The sequence below is a fragment of the Sceloporus undulatus genome, chromosome 1, assembly GCF_019175285.1.
Source record: "Sceloporus undulatus isolate JIND9_A2432 ecotype Alabama chromosome 1, SceUnd_v1.1, whole genome shotgun sequence".
In the NCBI taxonomy this organism is placed as follows: domain Eukaryota; kingdom Metazoa; phylum Chordata; class Lepidosauria; order Squamata; family Phrynosomatidae; genus Sceloporus; species Sceloporus undulatus.
In genome coordinates, this window is record NC_056522.1 from 228014750 (window position 1) to 228037709 (window position 22960).

Genomic DNA, 22960 nt, shown 5'->3' on the forward strand with positions numbered 1-22960 from the left:
ACATATTATGTGCACAAGCTTAGCAATTATAGGTCTCAGGCTTATGGTTCACATACATTTTGCCGGGAGTAGATTTTGGAGTGCTGTTTTTACATTTGAGCCATCCACAGATATTTTGTAACTGCAGTGATTTCCAAAGTAGGAAAATGGAAGTACCCTTAATATTGTGACCTAATTTACAGTGGCCTTATGGTGATGAACCATAAATTGGTGAATGAATGCTATATTAGGGGAATACTTTGGAAACATAGTTGGCAAGGAACTTTTGTTCCTTAGAATGACTCAAATTACTTGCTTGCAGTTATGTGCCAATTAGAACAACCTTTATACCTGCTGTAAAGACCTTTGCTCTCCCTTTGGACTACATGCCAACTGAAGGTCTTCTGCAGTGATTATTTACAGTCTTGTTCTATGTGCAGAAAGAAAGAATGAACAGAAAGAACAGAAAATGAGCTATATATTACTAGAGGACTAAATATTTTGTGCAAAGACAACTAGATTTTAAAAGCTTTATCAAAATAGTTAAACATCAAATCCTATATATAATCTCCTGGCCGTAAGACTCATTTGATTCAATTACATCTGAGTAGGCTAGATAAAGTTGTTCCTATTATTTTATTATTGTAGGAACTACTCAGAGTATCAAAACCTGAGTCTGATCCAGCCATAATTATGTGAGAATATCAGTAAGAATGGTGTCTTCAATTATGTCCTAATGTATATCCCATTCAAAAGCAATATATGGCTGTATCCTTAAAATGGGCTGGTTGTATGCCCTACTGAATATTAGCAAAGGAAAGAATATTGTAAAATATTTTCTAAATGGTTGAACACTGTGCTTCTCAAGTGTTGGGAGATCCTGGTGAGAATAATTCTGGGCTGACAAGAACCTTTGCAGTTTGTGACTTATAAGTTTATCACTTGGGGCTTGGGGAACGGGAACAGGGCAAAACAGAAGGGAATGGAAATGGGGAGGAACGGGGGGGAAACACATATTATTGCACAGGAGAATGTAGCCGATGCCACCGGGAGTCTTCGATCAATTCTCCATCTGCCCCACAGCAGCTGATTTTGAAGAACTGTTGAGAATCGTTCTTCAAAATTGGCTGCTGTGGGATAGATGGGGAATGGATTGGGGACTCCCGGCAGCATCAACGGTGTTCTCTGGTGTGATAATATGTGTTTGTCCCCATTCCGCCCCATTTCCATTCCCTTCCATTCCGCCCGCTCCCACTCCCCAAGCCCTGGGCGATTGTTCTACACAAGATTTGCATTTATTTTTTGGAATAGATAATAATATCTCTTTTCTGCACAGAACATGTTCTTTCTTAAAGGAAACTATAAAAGAGAGTATGATTAAATGGATGCAGGATATGAAGGAGCCAATATTATTGAACATTTGGGAGAGAGTATGGAAAAAAAATTAAAATTTACTAAAAGTGCCAACTTAATTGAAAACTATTACAAACTGCTATATAGATGGCACATCTCCCCATTAAAACTGGCCAAAATAAAAAACACAAACAACAGTAACTGCTGGAAATGCAAAGAAAATAACGCTTCCCTTTACCACATGTGGTGGGTTTGTAAAGAGGCAAAAAGTTTTTGGGAGGAGATACATAGGAAAATCCAGGATATTTTTCAATATAATATAGAAATGAAACCCCAACTTTATTTGTTAAACACTACAGAGGATCTTAGAGGGAAATTATGTCATGAAGAGACAGATGTGATATTATACTTAATAACAGCAGCTCGCTTAGTTTTTGCAAAACATTGGAAAGGGGGAAATAATAATTTACAGGAAGGTAAACTAAGGTGAATGAACTAATGGTGATAGACAAAATAACTATGATGATTCACGGGAAAACAGAGCAAAATTTCAAAGTAAATGGGAAAAAGTGAACAAACTATGGGACTAAAGATAGCTACAGAAATGAGATAAAATAACTAAGGGTGTTAAAACCACCCATACAATTTATAAGATACTGTTAATATATGTAATACTTTTCCCCCCTCTCTTTTGTTGTTGTTGGGAGGAGGGGAAACAACAGATTCAAGATATAACTGGTATGTTGGAATATAAGCAAAGCCAAATCATGGAGGATAACAGAGAAACAATGTTATCTATCTGTTCATGATATAAGATAAATTCGTGCTATCTATGTAAAGAAACAATTGTTATGTATTTTATGTATGTATATATGTTGAGTATTATGTATTAAAATTAATTAAAAATTTTTAAAAAGGTGTTCTTTCTTTTTCCTTTCTTCAAGAATTAATATAGCAAAGAATTGCATCCCTTTAAATCAGCCAGTTCACAATTGTGCTTCACAGCCAGTTCACAAATGAAGCACAAATGTTTAGTTTCCTACAAGTATAACTTTGCTTTCCCATTCAGCATTCTTTAGCAGAGTGAGGTAGAGCATCTCCCAACACTTAAACAAATCTGCTCAGAACATAATTTAGGGAGTAAAGGGAATAAAGAGAATTTTTTTAAAAATCGCTATCTCAAACTTCAATATTATATTAAAAAAAACACAAAGGAAGGCATAAAACTCCCAGTTAACACAGATTCCTCTTTATCTCCCATAAATGTATTTATTATGATACTGATATGTTTCTCTATATAATCTCTCTATCTGAAGGACTGAAGCTTATTTGCCATTTTGTCAATTACCCAATTATCTATCTGAGGTTCCTTAAACGTCATCTTCTGCTCAACTGAACTTCCAGTTTATGAACAATGGTATTGTTCAAATATGTAATCTAACATTAAATCTCTTCTTACGACTCTCTCAACCCTCAAGACTACCCCCCTCTTCACTCACTGGAATACAGGATATTTAAGTTGGGAGAATGAATGGGTAGCTTTATAATTTTTATAGGGTATTTATTAAGATAATCAGTTCAATACATACAGTTATTCCTGGGGGTGATTATTACATAAAATTGATGTTTCATAGAAATTTTAGAATCTAAGGCTGGTTAATAAAAACATTATTTAAAAAAATAAAGGTGTTACTGTGTCTATCTAGATAATGATAGCTCTCTACATTACCATCATTATACAGTATAGATTCAGCAAAGGAACAGCAGAGTAGGCAGCTGTTTGTAATATCTGCAGGTGAAGTCACTAAACACAATCATGAGATGACTCCATCTCTCTCTATCTGGAGTTGTTTTTGTATTGTGTCTAGTTACTCCTTATTTGTTCATCCACCTATGCATTTATTGGAACTTTTATCTAGCATCCTGTTGAGATATATGGTAGTCTTGTGTCTTTATCAGTCTGCTATAGATTTTATTGGGCTATGTGAATCTGAATATCTTCCATCAAACATGTAGGAGGTAATTGCAAGGCTGGATTTTTCCTGGTCAGCTATCCTTTTTATTTCTAAGTTGTTGGGTACTTCTTTGCTTGTTGTTTATAGTTATGTGATCTCATTTGTCATTGATCATTTATAGTTGATTTGCTTGAACTCCCACACAGAAGCATGCCACCATGCTTCTGTTTAGAACTGGCAGTCTTAATCCTAGGTATTTTATTTATTCACTTCTGTATCACACACGCTTTACTTTCTATCACTCCTTTCTAGGATCTGAATTTGGCATAATATATGTAAAAAATAGCATCTCACCTATAACACCTAGCTTCACTTCTCTGAATATAAATAACCCTATGTGTCTAAGCTTCCTTCAGTCTAAATAAGCAGTGTAAAGGAAATATCCTCTGCATATGACAATTATCTGGGTTATACATTTGTGCTAAATGTTGAGTAAATTCATGGTTTATTCCATCAACACTGAAACTTTATCAAGCTCCCTCTCAAGACAATAACATTTTGCATTCCTGAATAGATACTAATTTGTGTTGGGGATGTCTTTGGTCAAGTATCAGATATAGCTGGATGTTATGCATCTGGAATCACAGCAGAATCACATGGACATACATACCATTTAAGGGGGTCAAACTCCACCTTAGGCTGGTACTTTGAATCCCATTGTGTATCTATATACTTGTGTTATTATTCTTGCTTTGCATTATAATTATTAAGATAGTGGTTTGGCCACTATCACTTTATGGCACACTGTTGCTAGTTCTGAATTCCAAATCAAAGCTGTAACTCTCTTTGTAAAACAAGAATGGGGAACCTCAGGGGCAGAAAACCAGTTCTGTCCACCTGATATCTCAGTCTAGTTCTCTGGGCTTTCCTAGATGACCACATTTTCTTCCCTGTGACATTACCATTAACTGGTTTTCCCAGATTTTATACAGTATTTCCCCCATTTTGAAAGGTTGAGATTCTGCTCCTAAAGCTTTATTACTGGGAATCAGAGGCCCGATACAGACCGGCAGGGAGCAGTATGTCCGTGCCGATTTTAGAGTTCCAGAGCACGCACCAACCGCACGCTCCGGAACCCTAGTCCCTACAGATTCCATCATCATGTCCATGTGCCAGCTGCCATGATGATGTCACTGCCACGCAGCGTTCGGACATAACTTCCAGGAAGTGACATCATGACAGTGCTCTTTCCCCTTACAGTGTCACAAAAAAGAAGCTGCTTAAAGCTGCCTTTTTTGGCAGCGCATCGGTGCCGTGTGGTGCAACTGCTGCAGCGCCAACAAGGAGAAAAGACGAGCAGCATGGAGCCACTCATCTGTACCGCGCCAGAGTGTAAAGTGATAATACACTTGTATTTCTTGTCTTACCCTATTAGCTCTTCCCTCTCACCACACCCTCATTTGGAATTTAGCAAACAAGAACTTCACTGAACAAGCTTTCCAGGTTTGCATGAAATGGGGGCTAGGTCTGTATGTTTGAATGTATTTAGATGTAGAAGACCAGACATACTTCTCAAAATTAATTCTAGAGCTATAATTTCACCTGGTATGGCAACATTTACAGTGACACGTTTTAATGTAAAAAAGAAAAAGAAAGGAAAAAACTTAGAACTTTATATATACACACCATATAAATAAAACATTTTTGCATGCTTCCAACTTTGTGCACAAGACTGAAACATGGAATTTTGGGGAAATTATATACAGCCTTCTGAAGATCTTCTGAGATGACTTCTAGGAGAACATCTGAAGGAGTTTTTTCATACACTTCTTCTTACAGCTTCTCTAAATAGGGATGCACAAAATGACTCAATGTCCATCCCAGAAGACTGTTTTGTTATATCACAAGTATTCTCCTATTTTTACTCACTAAATTTTTACTAAGATTAATACTTATTTTTTTCCATTGGCATTTTTACAATTTGGGTACATACCTATCCAAGCCATAAGTGGTGAAGTGTTACAATGTTGCTGGTATTGACCATTTTAATTGTACAGGTAATTAACACTCTTTTTGTTCACCTTACTATCATTTCTCTCAAGCTAAGGCACTTATTATCAGCCCATTCTTTAGCATACATAGACATCAAATCATTACAACAATTGACACAGGGAAGCCTCAAAATGTGTGATGCTAATTAAATTTAAAAGAAAAAAATCTTTTCAAATTACTAATGGGTTCCTTATAACTAATGAATGACCATTTACATGAGACAACATTCATTTCTTACAACAACAGGCATAAAACACAGCTTTTAGTGCTTTCTATTAAATCACTAGAAAAATCCATTAACAAAAGCTTTTATGTCAGTCTTTTTAGAACGTTAAGAATACCAGCTATTTAAGCATTTTGCAAACTGAGCAGTCTTTTCTGACATATTCTTTGATTTTTCAGTTCAATTGCAGAGTTCAGTATTTTGTTCTCCAAATAGCTGGGTGATATGCTCTCAAGAGTTCCTTCTTGTGTGTTAACTAAAAACTGAAAAGGGGCTTAGGTTTCTCATGTGTAATCCATAAGTTCTGTGGATTTGGCCTTTTAGCATGAGGAGGAAAGTAACTTGTACAAAATCTGGATAACCAGTAAATGGATGGTGGTACTTATTTATATATGAAAACAGACATGTAGAAATGGGAATTTGGGCTGCTTTTGTCCATGTGCAAGTAACTGTGTATGTTTAAATATACAAATATATGTTGTTGTTGCGTGCCTTCAAGTCATTTCTGACTAATGATGACCCTAAGGCAAACCTGTCATGCGGTTTTCTTTGCAATATTTGTTTGGAAGAGGTTTGTCATTGCTTTCCTTGGTGGCTGAGAGCATGTGACTTGCTCAAGATCACCCAGTGGGTTTCATGGCTGACTGGGGAATTGAACCCTGATCTTAAGAGTAACAGTCCAGCACTCAAGCCACAACACTATAATGGACATATTACAGGTTAACTCCAATGCCACTCCCAAATTGAACAAACTTACTGAAATTAATGGTAGTTATGGAAATGGCAAGAACCAATTCCAATTTAGTTCAATGGGTCTACTCTGGATAGAAATAACACGGACTATAACTCTGTAAAAGGAATGTCCTTAAGGGGGAAAATATGCAGACTTAATGAACTACAACTTTGAATATATTTTTCAGCCAAAGATTACTGGCACAGGCTAATTTTGTAAGTAACATTCCTAAAATAATGAGCAGAAGGCATTAAGAATTCAAAAACCAAATTTAGTCAATAAGGCAATCTGCATCCTCATGTGATTTCTTAATTGCACCTTTCCAAATGCCAAACTGCTTTTCTTCTAATGATGCTGCTGCTCGATGTTACTTATTATCTAGCCTCATGCACAGTGATATGTAGCTTCACAATTTAGTATTACATAATGGGATTTCTACATCATAGTTTAGGGGAACCACTCCAAATTTTAAAAGTATTGAGTCTCTTCTTACTTGGAGAAACATTCAGCATTTGGCCCAATATCCAGCAATTATATAAATATGTAAGAAAAACACTTTTCAAAGAAGGAAAGCCATGTTCAAACTGCATTACGAGAAGCCTTCTATAAATGTGACCTCTCGGCAGATTATAGTCATTATAGACCTTATGTCAATATTTTTCAGGTGGAGGGGCCTTAGAACTATAGTTTAAGTTTAAGCACAAGCAAAATCCAAAACAATACTTTCAACATTTATAGTGGTTCTATGGTAATATAACTTTTGCTGGGATGCAGTTTTCTCTGAAATAAATTATGGCAGGTTGGTGTGTTGCCAGACATAATTATGACAATAGAGCTCCATCATCATAGCTATATCTGACGGTGCAAACCCCCCAAATAAACAAACAAACAAACATAACTTTCCAGCACACCAACCAAAGAGTTTCTGAGGTACTGAAGATCAGGGCACTAGGAAATAGCCTCTGCAGTGCTGTCCTGCTTGTGGGATGCACTGAAAGCAGGTAACTCGAGAAAGCACTAAGGATCATGCTGCAGTAGTTTGCCTCAGTGCACCCCATGAAAAGGTGTGTGTGTGTGTGTGTGTGTGTGTGTGATGCAGTCATAATTTCGCAATGCCCAATCTACAGCACTTTGGATTGATCCAAAAATAAGTCAACCAGTGCCCCAGTTGACAGGTTTACATTGTCTGGGGCACTGGCAAGTTGAAAAAGTAGATTTTTGGCTCAATCCATAATGAACATAAACAAGAATACCAAAATATATGGGAATGCAAATGTGGCTTATTACCAGTAACTACTGAACAAGATGCCAGCCTATGTTAGTAACTAAAAGCTTACAAATCTCCCTCTTGGGGCTTTTTCAAAGAGACAATGCAAAGGTATCTCATAAACCCTTAATTGGGTATTTATTAGTAGCTGCTATGCAAGTCATTACTCAATTCTAGAAAGATTTAAAAGGGATATTGTGATGGCCTGGTATAATAAAGCATGTCAATTAACTTTGATTGGAAAAAAATGACTAATAAATGCTAAACGGCTGAAGGAAAAATATAATTTTATTATTATGTAGAGAGATCTTGTAGCATCTTTGAGACGAACTGAAAGAAAGAAGTTGGCAGCATGAGCTTTCGTAGACTTCAGATGCTTTACATAATTTTATTATGTTTTAGAATTGTTTTAATGAATATATGTGGTGGAGGAGGGGAAATAATGCTTTGCTTCCAAAGTCATTCAAGTCTTTTTGGTTGGCTGTGTCAGGAAACACTTTTGGCATCTTTGAATTATGTGTGTCTATGTTGTTTAATAGGAACTGTAACTTCATATACCACTGTCTGGATAGGATTATTTATATTACAAAATCAATATTTTAAAATACTAAGGGGGAGAATACTGATAGGATCGAATTTTGTTTTGCTTGTTTTTTAAAAACAACAACAACATTGGTCTTAATCCAATGATGTGCTTTCATCAGTACTGGTTTTCTCTTCACTGATGATGACAACAGCTACACAGTCAATGTGTTTAGAGTTCCTGTAGTCAGTTCATCACCTGGTGACTAGTCTTCTAATGATAATCTTCCTATTAGCTTGCAAGATGTGTGATTTGGTGCTAGGAACATACTCAAAACCTTACCAGCTTGGTAGAATGTGCACTATTGACATAGTCTTCAAACCTGAGAGTTATCTGCACACCGCGATCAGGCAGCATAAGACTTTGTAGATGATTAGAAATTGTCCTAATCCTTCCTTTGTGTGTTGGCATGGAGAGGCATCTTTTAAGGCTGGCTTGCTTTCATTATGTACAAGTTTATGTCCCCTTGTTATTGAGCCAAAATCCTTGACACTGCTAGTTAATCATGGCGGGAACTTCTTGGACGTAATGGCATCTCTCCTGATCTGCAGAATACACCCCCAATTACTGTGATTTTGAGTAACCCCTATACATTCGGGATAGATCTGATGCTCTTGACTTTCAAATTCCTTGTGACCAATCCCCTCATTTATAGAAGCTTCCTGAAAAGTCAGCCTCATCAAACAAAATATGCATAGAATTGCCCTCTATTTTTTATTAGACAACAACTAGAAGCAAAGATATGTCACAGCAGGATCAGTGAGCAACTACACTGTGTTAATGTATCCAATAAGTCTCTCTTATGCGCTTTGAAAGTGAATGTGGTTGAGCTTGATAATTAAGTTGCTCATAGAAGCTTGGAGGCACAGTAGGAGGACACAGTTCATTCCTTTAGATCTCTACTGTACAATGCAAGCTTAGCTGCACATTTACTGGTTTGCAAACCATTAAGACTCTGATGCCAAAAAAAGCTACCCTTCCCAAGTTAATTTGAATGGGTCATTTATGCTAAAGTCTGGGACAGCTTAATTATACTACAACACTTAAGGCATAAACCTAGAATCAATGAAATCCTTTTGATTGGAATCTGGAAGCCCTCATTCAGAGTGAAATGTACCAAAACAAAACAAAACAACAACAACATTACTCTGAGACAAAATGTTTCTTCTTTCTGAAAGTGTATGCATGAATCATTTTATTGTTGTGTTCCAATACAGGCCTTTGTTAATTTCAGCTTCATCACCAGATGGTGCAAACTAGAAATGTTTGAATGACCTGAACAGAGGAAGGATGATTTAATGATGCCAAGATCTAGTTCTGTATATTTTCATCTTTGCAGCTAACCTCGTTGTCATCTCTTGCTTTTCTTTGCTTGCTTGCTCCCCCCCCCCCACCCACCCCACACTGTTTGCCATGGTCAAAACTTCTTACCCCAAAGCTGATAAGAATCCTCAAGCAATTGCAATGCAAATATGGCCCAAATTTGTTTTGTTCATTAGAGTTTGTAAGACACAATGCACAAAGTCAGGTAATTGTCATTCAGGCATGTGTGTATACACACACACACACACACACACACACACACACACTGAGTGTCTGGATCTGGATGATTTTATGATCATAATCAGAATGTGTTCCTCATATTCACTAGAGTATTTGTGGGGCAGAATCAAGAATATTCAACAATATTTAAACCACCAGAGCCAGAAGCACATTTTCACAAACTTTGAGTTCAGAATATAATGGGGCGGGACAGACTCCCCGAAAAGGGTGGCCTGCCGGTCGTCTAGTTTCCTCCAGAGCAAAGCCACAGCCACCAAACTGTGTGGCGAGCCCGCAGAAAGTGGGTTCTTTTTCCGCTGCACCAGTTACGTCCGAGTGCACCAATGGCACACTCGTGACGCAACTGGCGTGGCGTCATATGCGGACGCTATATGTCCGTTACATCATAATGGCAGTGCCCGTGTACACAGGGCACTGCATTATGCCACCATCCGTACATGCTGGAGTTAGGGACCGTGCGGTTGCTGCGCAGTCCCGTAATCCTTGCACGGTGCAAGCATGGCGCTTTAGCACCATGTGTACTGAGCCAAAGTGTCAAATAAACCTAGCTAGTACCTTCTCTCTATTCCATCACTTCTCAACAAGCCAATGGAATTACTTTAGAATAAGCCACAAGTAAGCCTTGACAAGTTGGAATACTATTTCATTCCAGCTTGTTATGGTGCATAAACATTATCATTATCCCACTGACAGAAAGTTTGTATCATCTTGTGTGAGATTTCAACTGTGTCTGAAGGTCTGGGAATATGTTTCACTGGATACAAGGCTTTACATACAGTATTGTTATTTAGATGTGATTGGTATTTGTCGTGCTGTTTAGATATATGAAACACAATAAACACATTTTTAATTTTCTATTTGCTGTTTGTACTCAGTTTTGGAAATCTATCTTACTACTAAAGAAAAAAAATCCTGAAAATATTTATTTGTTCTATAATAGAGATGAAGAACAATGCAACTTTTTAGTAAAAGGTTTCCTATCCATAAATTAAGACTCCTTTGCTTTGCTATGTAAAGTGCAGGGAAATTATTCTAGTGCTCTCTTAAAAATTATTTCCATTACCTATTTATGGCTTTAAAGTTTATTGCCCAAATACTGTATTCTTCAGGAATACAGCATTACCATTTTGGCCTTTGCTTATAAAACATAGATCTAATGGTAGTTGTGTGGATGGCTCCTTCTAGCTTAAAGATGGTGTTATTTTATCTTAATTACAGTCATTAATCAACTTCATCACATAATACTGCAGAAAAATACCACAGACTTTATGAAAACAGTCACAGAAAAGTCTTTGTTTTGACTGCCAGCACCAAGAATATTATGTCAAACATTGGAAGCCTTATGATGGGCTCTGTCCTGTCCTGGCTGACTTTCTAGGGACTTGCAGAAATCCAAGGCCATTGTCCAGTGTCACTTTTGTGCTGTAAAATTCACATCACTAATATCCTTACACAAGTCCCCACTGCTCCTGATGTATGACTGAAAGAGGTTATAGCAGCTGTTCTATACAATGCTTGTAGTGACTCTCTATGAGTCCTGTTTTTAAATTAATGGGAGGGAAATACCTATATGCTCAATTATGGAGTTAAGACAGACCTTCTTACCTATCTTATAAATACAGTTTGTAATAAATGGGATTAGCACTTTTATATTAATGAGATTTTGTCAGGAAGTAGATGCTTATATACTGAGACTTACGGTTTATGTTATTGAACTGGACTATGTTTCCTTTTGTATGGACTGAATCATACAACACTTGCTTCAGGTTAACCACCCCAACCTTCATATAATAGAATGAAGTGGCATCACTAGGGAAGTTGTGGGTTGCAGAGCACACAGAGTGACATCCCAGAAGGGGCTAGTACACACGGTGGGACTGGCATGGCTACTGGGCAAGCAAGAAAGGGCATTTTTCCCGCTTGCTCAGCAGACTTATCAGACCACCAACAGGACCTCTGGAGTGCCACTTCCCTCAGTAGCAGTGGCTGCTGGGGCAGAAGTACCATCTGAGTCCCACAGGGCAGGAGCCATGCAGAAATCCAAGAGCCTTGGGGGGCAGAGGTACCTTCCAAATCCCACATGGGACTCTGAAGATCTTGAGGGGAGCTGCTGCTAGCTGGCCGCAGGGGAGGGAAAGTCAGGTTTTCGCCCTCCCCCCCCGCACACACGCACGCACACTTAGGAACCAATCTCAGCAATTCCACTGGTAGAGGGGGAAACTCATCTGGCACCCATGATCATATGCTTATAAGATGCCTACATAATCCAACATGTGTAGCTTAACCTAATTTGCTATGCATATATTTTGAGCAGGGTAGTCACATTTCCTCCATCTTAGCTCTGTTATTCTCCTCATATGGAAAATAATGAATCTGAACAGGAGAGTTTCCTCTACATGCAGATACTGTCCATGTGACTGGGAAACCTCACCCCCCCCCCCCCCCCCCCAAAAAAAAATCATGTTCCAAAACTGCATGGTTAACATTCACATGTAGGGAATATTCTCTGTTCAGATTCATCTCTCTCAGTGTGATGAGAACAAATGAACTGAATTAAAGACTGGAGGAACAAGGATAGCACACTCAACCTGTTGATTCAGCATGCTAACATAAATAATAAGTAAGGCTTTTATGTGATCTAGGTCCCAGATAAAATCCTGGTATCAATACCGGATATCTTAATAATGAGATTATCATTTAAAGAATTAAGAGACCCCTTTCCCTAAATTTCTAAGTGAAAGTCATTACTTTCTATAATTTTCTATAAAATTCCTTATATGGCAAAATTGCCAAATACCATTTCTTCTAGACATTTCTGTTATTAGGAAATGTAGCTATGGAGTTCCAAAGACCGTGAGCCTTCAAAGAATGAGTCATCTGGATTTCTTTTCTGAAGTCAATTTAAAATCTGAGACAATTTATACCTAACTGTCTTTTCCTGATACAAAATGTCCTCAAATGCATTATGTATTATTGCATTATGCTGTATTATCGTATATGAGATCATTTGGAAAAGGTACATAATTTACCTCCTGCCCATTCTATTGTGTCTGTTCCAGTGGCAGAATAAAGTGGCTCTGCTGAGGAGGAAGGGTGGCTGAGGAGATATGAACAGCTAAAGACAAAACCACAAATTTAAAAACACAGTGACTTTGAAATATTTGAATTTTAATATACTTTTTGGATTGCTTTGAAATTCTAAAGTGCTATACTGTGTTTTACTTGTACAGCCCCGCGGCAGATAGCTGCTCATAATGACCCAGGGCAGGATGGACAATTTTGGTTCTTAAAATATTACTTACTAAATTGCCAATCCTTCCTTCTTTAACACTGGCTAAACCTGTTAGGAATGATGGGAATTGGATCCACATCTGTAAAGTGACAGGTTCTTGGATCCAAATTCACCAGATGTGTGCATGTGTTTTTACATGCAAAAAGTGTGCCTATATACATTGCCTATCAATCAAAGTCAAGCTACTTTAGTAGCTTAAAGATCAAGAATGTTGATCTTTAAGTACAACAAAGCAAATATGATATAAGAGGCATCACCGAAACCCGGTGGGATGAGTCTCATAATTGGAATGTGGAAATAGAGGGGTATAACCTTTTAAAGAGAAATAGGCCAAACAGGAAAAGAGGAGGAATAGCACTATATGTCAGAGATATTTATACCAGTGAAGAGATCCAGGACATCAAACCTGGAAGCTAGGTGGAGAGCATCTGGATAAGAATCAAAGGGGAGAGAAACAACAAGGATGTTACGGTGGGAGTCTACTACAGACCCCCAAGTCAGACGGAGGAATTGGATGATATCTTTCTAGAACAGATGACCACACAGTCAGAAAAGAGAGATGTAGTAATGATGGGCAACTTCAACTATCCTGATATTTGCTGGAAGTCAAACTCAGCAAAATCCTCAAGGTCTAGCAAATTCCTCACTTGCCTGGAAGACAATTCGATTGTCCAAAAGGTGGAAGAGGCAACAAGGGGCTCAGTTATTTTAGATCTGATCCTAACCAACAAGAATGATTTGGTTAATGGGGTGCAAGTGGTGGGATCATTAGGTGGAAGTGACCATGTTCTCCTGGAGTTTGTTATACAATGGAAAGGAGAAGCCAGTTATAGTCAGACAGAGGCTGGATGGCCATCTGTCGGGGATGCTTTGATTTAGATTTCCTGCATGGCAGGGGGTTGGTCTGGATGGCCCTAGTGGTCTCTTCCAACTCTACGATTCTATGATTCTATGATTCTATAATGTTGTGAAAGTGTAGCGTTCTATTAATATGAAGGCAACGATTATTATTATTATTAACCTTTATTTATAAAGTGCTGTACATTTACACAGCGCTGCACATAAAATCTTTTTAAATTAGACGGTTCCCTGCCCTCAGGCTTATAATCTAAAAAGACACGACACAAAAGGAGAAGGGAGTGGTGGTGGAAAGGGGATGAGGTCCAGAAGTTCTTCTCAACCTCCGAGGCCTGGACCAAGACAGATGGACTGGAGGGAGGACTTGGCTTCTTGGAGCTAGCCTACCTCTCTCTCCATCAACATGGTGGCTGAAGGGAGGGCTTGCCTTCTTCCAGGCAGGCCTGGTTGAGCTAGCCTGCCTTTCTCTCCCTCAAGATGGTGGCTCCATCATTGGAGACGTGGTGAGCAACATGTGGCCCTCTAGATATGTTTAGACCACAACTCCCATTGATCCTAACTAGTCTAGCAAATGGGATAACTTTATGGGAGTTTCAGACCAAAATATCTGTGAGGGGAAATGTAAATTTATTATGTGGAAACTCCAAAACTTTCTCCTTCAACCAGGAGACTTTGATGTGTAGGTCATGGAGGATAAGTACACCAGTCAGCATAAATCATCAAAGAAGATAGGAGTTACTTGAAACAATGTCTGAAGGGCTACAGTTTCCTTGGCCTTGCTGGCACCAACGTATTTCTTAATATTGTACCAGCTTGTTTCTTAATTTGATAAAAAAAAATTGTGTATTGATTTTAGCCATGCCAGTAAATATTGGTTAATACTCAAAGTAACTTAAAAGATTATCATTCTAATCCAAAAGGAAGTTATTCCTGATTATAAGTGCCATACTTATATGTTGTAGTTAACACCTTTTTGTAAAAAAGTATTAATTGCCCCTAAGTGATTATTTATAACTGCTTACTTCCAATCTATATATGACTGCCTCTGAGAGAAGCTGCCTCCAGTGCCACTGCCTCTGTTTTTCCACAATTTCAAGGGAAACTATTGGTGGGCACGGAGGTAGAGCACATGAAAGAAGTCTTCAGGATCTTGTAAAATGTAAGAAATAATAGTGGATCCCTCTGGCAAAATGATTAATTGAGAAGCAGAGAGTGAACAATTACCTGCCTCATTGCCCCCCACCTCCACCCCAATTGGTCTAGTAGAAGTGAAATGAACTTATCAGTCTTTGGAAAGCACATAAAAGTAATTTGATTTATGAATAAACAGGAAAATAGAAAAGGAAAATTACTACATGGTATCAGGATTATTGGAACACCTTACTTAGAGGTAGTTATAGCAGGTGTGCTGTTAGGCTGATGACAAGCAGGAAGAGAACAAAGTAACAGGAAGAGGGTAGTCATGGGAACATAAAAGCCAACATACTCTGGAATTGGCACAAGTCCTATGAATTAATGTGCAAAGTATCATCTCATGAATATAGGCACATGAAGACTACCAAATTCAAAAACAGGACTGCTGAGAGCACTGCTCCATTTATCAATGCTGCTTTCAAGCTTTCATATAAAACTATTCACATTTGCAAGTACCCTTGATCAATGCCAAAGACCTCAAAAATGCTCTCAGTTGGCCATACTATTTTCTGATCTTAGGTATGGATTTTGACAGATGTCACTTTCATGTGGAGTCGAACCAGATCTACATATTTTTATTTGAATCCTAAGTACAGTGGGCCCTTGTTATCTGCCGTCAATACAAATCTGTGGATTCTCAAGTCTTTTTATGTTCAAAGATGTAATAAAATTGTGTCCCTTATATAAAGTGGCAAAATCAAGGCTTGCTTTTTGTATTTTTTAAAAAATATATGTTTAAGCTGAGGATGGTTGACTTCATGGCTCTGAGGGCCAATTGTACCATACAGTTTGGTATATCCTACCACCAAGTGAGAATGTGCAGCAGGAATGGGATCTCTGTGCAGTATGTGGACTGACAACTCCAGAGAATTCCTCACCATTGACTATGCTGGTTGATTTAGAGCTTGTGGCACTTGAACTCCAACAATCCAGGAAGGCTATGTTGGGGATTTTATTCTTCTCTAATTTCATTCATGAAGTAAGCAACAAGTCATTTTAGCCATTTCCTTCCTTCTGCAAGAGAGTTTCTGAAAACTGTGCCATTATTATTGTGCATAAAATTTTCACATGGTATACTGGGGCACAAAATAGTATTTTCTATGAAGGGAATAGCTTTTTCTGTGCAGATAACCCATGTGCAAAGAACAAATCCTGAACTGTGAAGATTTTTGCCAGTCCAGGTTTCTCCTATTTTGGGTTTCCTGGCACTTATGAAACACATTTTTAAAATTATTTTTTGAATATTTCCAAATGCTCTTTCCATCCCCAGACTGCCCCACCCTGATGTTTAGCAATGCAGCTATAGACTTCCAGAAGGGCTTTCTTTGTGGCATCTTCTCTCAAATAGGAGTTTTATCACAGTAAATAACACTGGAGTGTATTCACATGACATAACTAGTAATTGTATAGAAACTCAGGAAGCCTGGCTTTTCAAGAACAAACTAAATGCTAGTGCATGCTGCTAGATTGTCCCTGCTTGCAGTTGGGGGTGGTGGTGTTAAACTACAAACTTTGCTCTATGGCCCCATACAGATTGCCAAAATAAAGCTGCTTTGGAACACTTTGGAGGTATGCTGTTTAAATGTTGCATGTGTCCTAAGAGTCTGGAAGCTGTGCCAAAGCCACGCTCCAGTCCTTAGGACTAGATCATGGCTTTGGTGTGGCTTCTGGATTCTTAGGATGCATGCAACATTTAAACAGCATACCTCAAAAGTGTCCCAAAGCAGCTTTATTTTGGCCTGTCTGTATGGGGCCTATATTGGGTTTATTGTGTTTTCTGAAAGTTGGCAGCTTCTTTTCTGAGGTTGGTTTCTCTTTCCCCAAACTAAACTAAGGGCAAAGTGACCCTGAATGGAGGAGAAGTGCAGACTGCCCATTGCTTAAAGGCATACTGACTCAATTTTTAGTGCAAATTTATTCTATATTGTTATGTGGCATTGAGAAAGCAATATGCCAAGGAAGAATATTAACTACATATACCCAGACCACTCAGTGTCAGAATAATCACATTTGTATGTTAATCAGTCCTCGTAATCTATTGCTTATTTGTTTTTGTGAGCAGAATAAGAAAAATCCCATTGGAACTCTAGTTTCATGATTAATATATATTTCTGGAAGCCTATTCATCTTCGTTTCAAACTATCCTCTTTTCACAAACAAATAGACTTTTGCAAGCACTTGCTGTGATCCCCTTCAATGATCTGCAGTCAGATAATATTTTAAAGATTTCATAATGTCCCTGTACTTTATAAGTCAGTCTGCATATTACTGTAGCAAAAGACAATATAAAAAGCCAGCTGACTTTATAAAATAGAAGGTAATTGTATAGAAAGCTTTGAGTTTAGATAGCTGATATAAATTTTTCAGCAATCAGCAGAATAATTGGCCTTGACTGTTGTCTCAATCTCTTTTCACCAACACTTAGCTCAGACCTCAATTCACAGCCGATTCCCTCCAAGTAGGCAAGCTTTAGAAAACAGAATTTTTTCTAGAATAATTGGGCAGTGCCATTTGGGATGTTCTGATCAGAATGTTCCCTACTCATACCTTCTGACCAAAAGCAAAAAACAAAACAAAACAAACAAAGAAAAAATAGGCTCACTTCATCTCACATCAGCCATCCATTCTTAAAGATATGTTGTTAGTATCAGCTGGAAATAATAAACAGTGTATTTCCACTGAATAGGTACAAGAGACACTAGATGGCACTGTGCAAGGAGTAAACATATCATTGTTTTAGTGTCTACAAGTCCAATGGAACTCTTCTCTGACCCCCTTTTTTGACTCTTAATGACATGCCAGGTGTCCTTTTTCTATAGTTTGTTGGGTAAACATTAACAGTCCTTATAGCCGGGTAGAAGAGTATTAGAGAAATGCAAGCTTGTTTTTCTTAGGGCTGTTGTCAACGGCAAACATTTGTAGCTACCTCAGTGTGTGAATTGGTTGGAGAATTAATTCACAGTGAAATCTGCTAAACTAAATGGGTGAAGAAGGTGATATAAGAAGCAAGAAGAGAGGTGCAGAGAAGATGAGAGAGGAAGGGAAAAATGGAAAGATAATAGACTTTATTGACACACCAAAAGAATAAAGATTCCAGACACAGGAATTAGCTTGAATAAGGGACACTTTATTCATCTATAAACTGTTCAACTGTATTGGAATCTGTGAGATGCAAGATGGGAAGGTGAAGTTGGGTGAGGAAGCATCTAAGGCAAAGGGTCTCCCCTAGCTTTCCTCCTCAGCTACCCCGGGTGAAATATTGGAGACCTGGGGACACCTCAATAGTTGGTTTTCTTTTTGGCTGGCATTCTGATGGGAGGCAAACCTGTGGAAGCCCTCCTCAAATCCTGCAATTTAAAGTGAGAGTGCCATCCCCAGGCCAGCCCTAAGGGTTGTTTCCTTCCCCACCCCCATGTCCTGCAACCTAAACAGGCAAATACAAAGCCCCCCACACCTTTCATCTACTGGATTTTCATAACCTTACTTTTCTCTCCCCATACCTGGCATGGACAAGAGGTGAGCACTTACTTGGCCTGTTTTCCTAACAGGCCTGCCAAAAGGGCCTTCACATCCTGCTGCAGATCCTCCGGGAACAAAATATTGCCCTCCTTCAAAAGATGAATGCCACCAGCTCTCTAGTGCTTTCTATTTCAGGAAGTAGTAAAAAGTTACGCAACTCCTTTGCTAAAGCATTTTTAGTTTGCCAGTTTACCTGCTTGCAGGCTCTGACCGCACAGTGTGCATCACCTTCACTCCATCACATTCGGCAGGCTAGGATTGGCAACCATGCCAAAGTTACCCCTGGCCATTTGGATTGTATCAGTAATAGATAACATGCAGCTTGAATCATCCAGGACTTGTCCTTCAACAAACTAAGCTCATTACACACAAGGGGAATGATCAGAATGTATGGTGTAGAGACCTTCACTCTCCAAAAAACTCAGGAAGAGAAATATGTCAGCAAAGGCCCCTCTTCCCAACCACTCGACAGTAGCCCAGTCACACCAGACTGAGACTGAAAGTGGCAGGTTCAAGCCCAATAGACCATGCTGTCCCTGTAGATCAAGACACATCATCTCTCCAGCACAAAGCATAGAATCTGCAAAAAACAAACAAACAAACAAAAACCCAACAAGATTAGTGACCAAACTGCAGTATCACTACTTAAAAGGCCACATAAACTTCTTCTAAGCAGAGAACCTGCAATGGCCAATCTTCTAAATAAAATGAGGACCTATTTCAATGTCAGATTCTATGGAAACAATGGTCTTATCAAATTATTATGCCCATAGCTGGTATCTCATGTGGGAAGAAAAATCTATGTGACAAAAGATGCCACCTGGTTGAAGACCCATGGCCTGCACAAAGTCCTACAAAGCAAACAAAGGGCATAAGATCCAGTCACTTTTTTTTACCCAATTTACTGTAGAGGCAATCCTCCTCTGATAAGTCTTGGAGGTCTGGATAATAAACTCCAGTTTGTGGTGAAATAATGGAATGTCCCTAATTCCAGTGTTGTCATAGAACTGTTAGTCTTGAAGAAAACCAATAGCTCTCACCCACAAAGTGATGCAAAAGGCTGTAAGGGAGGGAGCATGGAATAAAACCTCATACTGGATGGTGCAACCCAAGCCTTTCAAAATATCCAAAGATAAAAGTTTTTTCATATAAACAACCCAACCCTCCCTCTTACCCTAGACCAGTCTTCCACCATCTTTTAGACTCTGAAATCCCCCATGAGGTCATGGTACCTTGGACTTCAGATAAAAATGTGAAGACTGACAGTCTAGTCATGATGGACTGGGGTTATAGCCGATTCTCCCTGAGCCACGGATCTTGGCATCTAGAACTTTATATTAGTATAGTCTGTAGATAGAAAGCTCTTAAGCTGGCTGAGCTTTTAAACTGAGGTGCGGTGCAGACCGCCCCAAAGGGGCAGCCTGTAGCCACTCCTTTTTCCGCTGGATTGGGGCCAGGGCAACCTCACCGGCAGCCCTGTGGCCCAAATCCTGCATTTTTCCAGGCCAAAGAGAAGCGGCAAAATGCTGCTTCTCTTTGGCCTGGAAAAGGCGTGTCCTTGGGGCTTCATGTCCCCAGACACCCCCAGCCCTACAGAGGAGAAAGGGGTGGCCACCGCAGCCCCTTTCTCCTCTGAATGGCTGGCACGGCCATTTGGTTGCCCCATCAACGATGCGGAGATAGCTCCGTTTTGGAGCTCTTCTCTGCACCTCTGCTAGGCCGCCATAAGCGGCTTGGGTCAGTATGGAGACGTCACATACATGCCACTCTGTTTGGACACAGCATGCATGTGATGTCATTGTCATGTGCCCCGTTGGATGGCACCGCGTAATGATGGTACCGTCCACATGCGCTAGGGTTAGGGAGCGTGCAGTTGGTGTGCACTCCCTAACCCTAGTATCACCAGGAGCACGGTGCATTTGGATGGTATGTACTGCACCCGAGTCTTTGCAGTGTTGCCAATTAGTAACTATCAAAAAGTTCAGAACTAGTCCAAGGCCTTTGGAATATGGGGCTATTGTGAAGGTAAAATGGCACCTCTCTGCACATAGAAATCAACTAGGCTGAAAGGTGAATCTTACTTCAATTATGTTTTACTATTTTAAATGGGAAGAGGAACATAACAATAATAACAATAATAACAATAACAATAACAATAACAATAATAATAATAATAATAATAATAATAATAATGTAAACAAGGAAGCAAACATATTGCTTTATTCTTTTGGAACAGACACTGGACAATAATTTACAACTTTTCTTTCTTTCTTTTAAGTAACAAGAAACATCTTACTGCTTGGTTTACCACTTCCTTTCCCACTATCAATTGTTAAGTCACTGCTTAAGGTTTGCTAATAGTAGGCTGGTAGCCTCATGTTGTAATCATATTGAAAAGTAATAATTAAATAATATTTGAAACAATTGGCACACTGTCCCTAATGTTTCTAAATATAAATTTCAGCATTTCTAATCTTTGGAGGAGAGTAAATCTGTCATAAAAAAATTGATAAATTGCACACTCTTCATTTTATAAAATAATCCTCTTTGAGCAGTTGATTTTCTTTTAATTATGTTAATCCTTATTAAGAAACTATAATTCTGCTAGTAATGCACAGAAAAACTGCACAGTAGACAAATGCATAAAAAGCTTGCAGCTAGCATTAAAGTGGAAATATTATGCAAATGCATGTCAGTACAGTGCTTTCTTTGCCTTGGTAATCTTTATTTATTTGAACAGAATCAAACTGCATATTAATTAGTCTATCTTTTCTTTTTTTTAGGTCCTGGAGAAGTAGAATTCAAATGCCCTCTGAATCACATTAAATGTATTGGCACAAACCGATGTATTCACTTGTCCCAACTCTGCAATGGCATTTATGACTGTCCTGATGGATATGATGAAGGTGTACATTGTCGAGGTAAGTGGATTTTATGCGGGGAAAATGCCCATAAACATTTCAACATAATGCTTTCCTGCAGCAAGCCAGAAACCTTTCACTTCCAGGTTGTTATTGGTTGTTGTTGTTAGGATTTAGATTTACTATTGTTGAAGCATTAAATGCCCTGTTCGACACTCTTGTGTTTTGCCAAAACAGAGTAGAACTACCATTTTGCTTGTACCTTTAAAATACCTATCCCAGTTTAACTCTAATCTTTAGCAGTATTTTTGCTGATTATGGTTTTGGTTTTCCCATGTTTAGTCCAGAAAAACATTATTTTATGTCAACTCTATATGATTCCCAAATTCATCTATTAGCCCCTTGCAGCTGTTTCTTTGTTACATTGCATTGGTTTTCTCTGCTTCTCATTTATTATATTCCACATTAGTTGCCTTTTTATATCATTTCTCCATTACCAAATGTATGCTCTTTTACCATGATAAGCCTCCTATTCCATATTCATCAACCCTCTTGCACCTCAACAGCCTCTCCTTCAGAGCCAACCTAGATTCCATTGCCTTTGTCTGCTTCCTAGTCTAGTCTCAATAATGGTTTGTTAAAGTGAGATATAAATTTAGTTGTGATAATTGATTATCACACACATTGAATAAATAAATAAAATAATCATACTCAATTGTATTAAAGCTTAAGGTTACCAGTGAAAATACATTATGTTACATCTGTATTTTAGCATACCTTAAGCAAATGTTCAATAATAGTTTTAATATATAATGCACAGAAGCCATAAACTTTCTAAGATTGATTTCCATGGTTAGGAATGCAGCTGATGTGATACTAAAGAGTAGTTTATGCTAGTAGTAGTTTTACATGATCAGGCAAGAAGCCCACTAGGTGTACCTTTGGACCAAACTGTTTTTGGATGTGGGGGTAATATTGTAAGTAGGAATGGGGGAAAGGGTAATTTGTCATCATTTTGTGTCTATGGAGATTTGAGACTTTAATTAATGCATTAAGAAAGGCATTCAGCTAACTTGAGATCTTCATGTTATAAATTAGCATTCACATAATTGACAAAGGAAAACTGACATTTAATTGGCAAGTTTTGAAAAGTGTTGCTTATTTCATTCCTAGTTTTAAATAGTACATGGATTATATACCGTGAATTTTTTTTTACCCCACCATACAGGATTATTAAGTGAATTATACATTTAATTATTGTGAATTTGTAAATCAGCTGGTTAAAATTTCTGCTTATTATTTGTTTGTTTGTTTGTTTATATGATTTAATTTCTATCCTGACTTTCTCCCGGCACAGGATTCTTAGCATCTCTCAGCCATTTAAAACAAAGTACATGTGTGCAAATATTCAAGGATCAAGTATGTTGGATTTGTTTAGTTCATTTTGATATGTGTATATTGGTCTCTGCCAAAAGAGTGGCAACATGTGTAAAACAGGATTGTCACTTGAATTTATCCATGCAAAATC

The 22960-nt window shown here is 38.3% G+C and overlaps 1 protein-coding gene across 6 annotated transcripts in view; it reads left to right on the forward strand.

Moving 5' to 3' along the window:
- The window catches only part of LRP1B (LDL receptor related protein 1B), a 1051820-nt gene that overhangs the window by 420673 nt on the left and 608187 nt on the right, over window positions 1-22960 (forward strand). For all 6 annotated transcript variants that reach the window (XM_042437575.1, XM_042437584.1, XM_042437621.1 and 3 more), the window contains one exon: window positions 21355-21492. In XM_042437575.1, the coding sequence (XP_042293509.1) occupies window positions 21355-21492 (138 nt within the window). The remainder of the gene's footprint in view (window positions 1-21354; window positions 21493-22960) is intronic.